Source organism: Aptenodytes forsteri, unplaced genomic scaffold (assembly GCF_000699145.1).
Source record: "Aptenodytes forsteri isolate BGI_AS27 unplaced genomic scaffold, ASM69914v1 Scaffold153, whole genome shotgun sequence".
NCBI classification, from domain to species: domain Eukaryota; kingdom Metazoa; phylum Chordata; class Aves; order Sphenisciformes; family Spheniscidae; genus Aptenodytes; species Aptenodytes forsteri.
In genome coordinates, this window is record NW_008796178.1 from 803,622 (window position 1) to 809,890 (window position 6,269).

Consider the following 6,269-nt stretch of genomic DNA (forward strand, 5'->3'; position numbering starts at 1 on the left):
CCGGACCCCTCCTGTTAACCGGGTTCCGCGGCCCCGCCTCGGTGCTGCGGGGCCGGCGGCTCCTTTGGGGTCTCACCCGTTGCGTCGGGAAAGGGAACAGCTGGCTGCGGCCGACGAGGGCGGCAGCTCTGCCTCGCTGGCGGTTTTTCTTTTCTTTTGTTGCCAGGAAAATACACGACACAGCTTTCTAAAAAACTGCGTCCCTTTCTGCTGCATTTCGTTGTCTTTTCTTCTAACTAATTCTGCTGTTACGGATTCGATTTTCATAGGTGACATAAGTAAAAGCCACTTTTCTGAAAGCAATGAAATTGCACCGGCTTGAGCGAGAGCTCAGAAGCAGGGTCAGCGCAGCCTGCTTTCATTAGGAACGTTTTCTTGATGAATTCTTACAAGAAGCATTAAAAAATAATTTTAGAAATTTAGGCTTTTAAACCTAGTTTTTCCAGACGTAACATCAGTGCTCATTGTACAGCTCCTACTGTGAGTCAGTGGCTCTCACCCCTGCCCACCTACCGGTGGGATTTTCCGGAGAGCTGAGCGTTGGCCAGTCCTATCACACAGAAAGTTTTCGTTGCTGTTTAGCAGAGAGAAGTTGCCCTCTGTCATTTTTCTGGATGCTGCAGGCATCCGAGCATGGATGTGCAGGTAGGCAAAAGGGGCTGAGGCTCCTTTCCATGCACCCTGGCGCAGCATCAGGTGTGAGCAATCCCCCTCCCTTCCCCATGGCACTGCAGCTGTGGTCAGAGAAGAGGGTGGGAAGGCAGCCCAGCTGGAGGAGGTTAGCCTAAGAGTACTTAGGATAGAGTCAGAGTTGGGAGTAGGACCTGGATCTTTGGGCAGCCGGCGTGGCAGTGACTGCTGGGCTGTTCTGCCCGTGCCGCGGGTATCAGTGACGGACCGATGGTATTGTCTTGACAGCGGTTTGAGCTGGGAGCCCCGTTCCCGCGCGGTGGAGCAGGTTCATCTGCGCTGCACCGAGGGCTCCTTGGAATGGATGTACCCAGCACGAGCCCTGCGTGTCGTTCTGGAGCCCAACCTCTCCAGTGCCCGGCACACCACTGTCTGCATCAAGCCCGCCAGTGACTTCCAGGGTGCCAGCATCTATGTGGAACGTGCTGGGCAGCTGCATCTGGTGGTAAGCGAGGCAGAAGGGGCTCGATCCCACCACGTGTCTTGCTTCAGTGCCCACACACCGCAACGAGTGGCCCTCTTCCTGCAGGCCAGTCCACAGAGGGACATCAGCCGCCGGATGGCCAGCTTCCAGTATGAGCTGCTGAGCAACCAGAGCGCTGCTGGCCCCGACTTCAAAAAGATGGCACTGGTCGAAGGTAAGAACAGGGCCAGCCTTGGGGCTCCGCTGTTGGGGCAGATCGAAGGTGGCATCCGACATCCATTGACCTTGCCCGTGTGACCCTAGTGACAGAAGCTGTTTTGGGCTGAGGGGTTTGTCATTGCAAAGGAGGTCCTTCTGCCAGCTCACTGACTGTTCGGCGGGTGCAGTATGTTTTCAGATTTCCACTGTGCGGTGCATCCTGTAGGCACGGGAGGGAACACTGCAATGTAAAGAGAAACTCTGCCTCTCCGTTAGCAGCCGGCTTGGTCCTGGACGAATGCACTGTCATCATGGGTGTCCCCAGCTCCTGGCAGTACCAACACTGAGGACACCAGAGTAGGTTTTAGGAGCCTAAATCCACGTTCAGAAGAGATTTAAATTCATCAGGAACCCAAGACCTCAAGACAGTCGCTGAAAATTAGACTGATCTTTTGAAAATGGGATTAGCCATCTAAATTGCTTGAAACTTCATTTACCTTTCTTTCTTATTGGTACACCAGCGTAATGCCGCAGCTAATAACGCTTATCCCCCCCACACACACATTTATGTATCCAATGAGCACTGAGGTTGAAGAGGGCTCTTTTCCATCCCAGTTCTGAAAAATCAGGACCCACGTAGTGCTCCCATTATATCCCTGCTGCCCCAATAAAGAACACCCTGGACAAACCTCCTGTTAAAAAGGGGAGTATTCAAGCCACATTGCAACAGCAAGAAGCTGCCCTTAAAACGGAGAGGTTAAATTAAAAGAGCAACTATAGTACTTTTGGGTTCTCCTCTCCTCCCCTCCCCTCCCCTCGGTGCCGCTTTGCATGGCTTTGCTGTTTGCTGGAGCTTCACGGCATTAACTCGGGGAACATGCTTATTTTAGGAAGTGCTGAATAGGATCACCGGCCTGATTGCCCGCTACTCAAGACAGGAGCTTTTGATAACAAAGAGGGTATATACTAAGTTTGTGGATAACAAATTATGTTTATGGGGGGGAACAGAGCCTGATTGATTCAATGACCCCTACAACCTGGTGTTAGACTCCTGAAGGCTTCAGATGTGGCGTGGGGTGTTTTCTTTTATAACCAATATATTGAATGACTTATGCTGCTGCCCCACACTTGGAATAAAATTCAACCACATCCACACTGGATTACTGACGTTTCAGTAGGCAATGCTGGAGTGTTCCCTGGCTGTGGAGCTGCACGTTGCCTGAAGTCGTCGTAGCTCCCAGCACACACATAGATGCCTGTCTTTATTCTCGTCTTTTGTAATCCTGAAGTAATATAGGAGGATATTCCCCACTTTCTGTCAGAACAGAACCCCATTTGAAAAGGTTGAAAAATGATGGAGGGTAGGTATGTGCCAGGTGCCGTGTTTTCTGTTATATTTTTTCGCACGCTTCATCAGTTGTTAAAGGGATTATATGCTATCAGGCCCTGTCGTCGCTCAGTGACTCTTACAAATCCTCTGCGCTTATTTCTTTGCTTCGGTTGTATTTGCATAAGAATTTTGCTTTGCATCTGATCATAATGCTCTTTAAGCTAGTAGTTCTACCCTATTTCCTCTTGTAATTCACCAGTCCTTTAGCAATGAGACATAGTATAGTATTAGAAGTAACTGACTGTTCTTTTTTTCCAGCTATGTGCCGTCCTTGTGACAACGTGGAACTTCTTATGGCCATTTGCAGCAGTGATTTTGGTAAGCTGACTAAACGGAAGTCATTCTGCCTTTTAATTATGCGTTGATTATTTGGATTTATTTGCTTCTTTTCTTAAAATAACGGCATGACTGTGCTCTCTGATCCGAGAAAGAAACTAGCTGTGTGAAAAAGAATTTGAATGGGGGGGGGGGATTAAACCTAGAAGGGAGAAGCTTTCTTTCAAGGTCCTCATCTCCTGCAGGCAGAAAGATTACGATCTAAAACTGAACTGAAAGTAATTCTCACAAGCGTGCTGCTGAGTCTCACACGTAGCAAAGTCACATGCGTGTAGACACATACACACAGGTTATGCATGCTTGGTATGTTCCTTTTTATTCCCTTCATCCGTTCCCCCCTCCCGGTGATGGATATGCCCTCTCTCTTCCCTCACAATTTGCACGCTTCCTAGTTCTTTTTCTGCAGAGGTAGTGAGTTGTAACTTAGCCAAGGATTTCAGGTGATTTAAACTTCCTTCAGTGACACACCGGTTAGGTTTCATGCCTTATGAGAAAACAGAGCAGTTAATATTCCATAAGATAAGAAATACTAAGAAATACTGATTTGATGGTACATTAAAAGCTTTTTCCATTTTCTCTACTTAATAATGCAATATAATTTTTTTCTTTTTCTCTCGATCATGATTTGTTCATTTTATTCTCATAGTTTTGCACACAAAAAATTGCACCTCTGATTATGTCCAACAGCTAAAGCTGTAGAGCTGCTTCTCCACGTGGCCACAATTATATTGCTGTAAATGTACCTACGTAAAGAAATAAAGCTATGAACTATATTTACCCCTATTCAGTGTTTAAAAAACCCCACCGAATTACTGCTTTCCTACTAGGCGTTGCCATACTTCAAGGCTACTGATAAAATCAAACGCCAGCATCATTGTGCTAACGCAAAAACAGAGTGTAGAGCATGCTTCCCTTAGAGTGCTCCTTAGCTGGTAATTTTTCTTCTTCTTCTAAATTAATTGATGCAATCCAGCCCATTGTTTCTACTTGATGAAGTTATTGGTTCCCATGCGAGGCGCTCTCCCTCTGCACTGCCTGAAAGACCAGAGACTGACAGATGTGGGGGCCCAGGCACACAATGGGGGGCACTTACACTTACAGCGGCAACCGACCAGAAGAAATAGCCCTTTGAACTGACTCTATTTATGGCCTGACTTCCTTGCCCTAAGCTCACAAATCGCTATCATCAACTTTTTTGATTAGAGAAAATAGCTGCTAATGAAAGTGTAAATGACACTGGGAGTGAATAGAGGCTTTATGGTTATTCTTAAGATGGAGGTCTTCAGTCACTAGGCCCTGAGCAGCGCAGGAGCAACTTGGAGCACCGGGAAAAGTGCATTATAGCTTGTCAATAGACTTGACTGCATCTCATTGAAAATGACACACAGAGAGGGAGACGGAGAGCAGAGACATCTGTTACACAAAATTCTGGATTCCCTTGGAAATCGAATTAGATGAGGAAGTTTTTGGAAACTTCAGAAATAAGCTTTTTCTGCCTCTTGGGTTGTTGAGCTCTCTGTACCTGAATGAAAAAGTTTTGTGGCAGAAGCATGGTGATGTTCCCGTTGCATTGGTAACCTCTCATTTGCTCAAGAGGTCTTGGCTCAAATGGCGGCATGTTTCTTTCTGAGCCTTCTCTGGGTATGGGATTGAAATTCATTTAGTTAATAGAAGAATAATTGATTGCTGCGAAAAAATGGGGGTGGTGAGAATGAGAGAGATGGCTTCAGGACAGCAAATACCTGTCAGATGGGATGTTTCATTCTCTGCACGGTTGATGCAAAGGATGCTTTCAGTCAGAAAGACTATGGCTTATTATGCTTTCGTTCCCAGAAAACAGCTAGGATCATTTTGGGAGAAGGAGGTACGTGTGTGCTATGTGATTTTTAAATAAGGCTTCAAATAAAGCCACTTCAAGAGTTCTGCACGTTGTTCATCAACTCCCAAAGTGTCTTTTGATGGATGAATGCCACTTTCTTTTGAGGGAAAAAGAATCTCAAACCTTTAAATGAAAAATGTTTAACAAGCTCCTCTTTTTTCCAATCAAATCATATTCTAATTCTTCTTGGATCAACCTCTGTTACTGCTGTCAAAGGAAAAACTTCAGAGTCCCCTGGAGACAGGAAGGAGGTAGTCTGTGACAGTCATTGTCTTGGGACATAGACTGAAAAAACTGAATCCCTGAGCTGACCTCTTTTCATGTGCTTTTTTATCCTTTACTGCTGCTTTGCATTATCAAGCGAGTTACATGCTTTTTTCCTCAGAGGTAGCTGATTTGAGTAGTCATAAAGCATGTTCCAAGCACATAGCACCGTGTGTGTAGGGATCCTCTGTGTGAAGGATGCAGTGTAAGCTCAGAAATGTGTCCGCCTGTGAGTGGCAGGGGTACAAACTGCACAACAGATCTGTTTCTCCAATGAATTCATTCAGTGAGCTCCTAGTACCTGAACTGCTTACTTGCTGCTCCATAACCAACTCCTGTCTTCTTCACATCTAGTGGTGAAAGGATCCATCCGAAATGTTTCCCACGATTCAGAGAACCACATGTCACAGGTTGACGTCAGCGTCCAGAAAGTCTACAGACAGAAAAACAGAATTTTCCAGCAGGATGAAGCAAGTGGTGAATGGCGAGGCCCTATACGAACCCTGCTGCAATGCAAGGTGAAGAAGGGAGGTGGAGATTTCCTTTTCACTGGAAATGAACATTTTGGCGAAGCTTGGTTGGGCTGTGCTCCTCGCTTTAAAGATTTCATGTTCATTTACCGGGCTGCCAGAGAAAGAGGAGCCAACCCATGTGAGTTTCAGCTCAACTGACAGGAGTGACACTGGAGTCGAGAGCTGACAAATTTCAGCCCAGTTTTTGGATACTGAGTCTGAAGTAGAGTTAAAACCAAGGACTAAAGCTAACAAATTCACCAAAACTGGGGCCTGGAGGATTTCCTGAAGATAATGGCTCTGTGAGCCCTGTAAACTCTGACTTTTAATCCACATTTGCATTAGTTTCTTCTTCTTTACATCTTCTTTGCCTCACAAAATACTCTGAATTTTGAAAAGGTTGTCTTTTCTTGTGGTTAGAAAGCAGCTTGTGCTCAGTATTACAAAATTCTCTCTAACATCTTTTGCTCTGTGTACGTGCTATGTGCTTTCTCTGTAGATTTTTTTTTCTCTCCTCCCCCATCTCTACTTGATTTCCCTTCCGAATGGCTCCTTTTTTTTTTTTTTTTTTTTTAA

At 45.7% G+C, this 6,269-nt stretch overlaps 1 protein-coding gene across 1 annotated transcript in view; it reads left to right on the top strand.

Annotated features, from left to right (window-relative positions):
* The window catches only part of LOC103905914 (meteorin-like protein), an 8,665-nt gene extending 2,427 nt beyond the window's left edge, over positions 1-6,238 (top strand). Inside the window, exons 2-4 of the mRNA XM_019474223.1 lie at positions 735-1,328; positions 2,961-3,020; positions 5,536-6,238. Coding sequence (XP_019329768.1) covers positions 735-1,328; positions 2,961-3,020; positions 5,536-5,852 — 971 coding nt within the window. The 3' untranslated portion in view covers positions 5,853-6,238. The remainder of the gene's footprint in view (positions 1-734; positions 1,329-2,960; positions 3,021-5,535) is intronic.
* Positions 6,239-6,269: the final 31 nt, after the last annotated feature.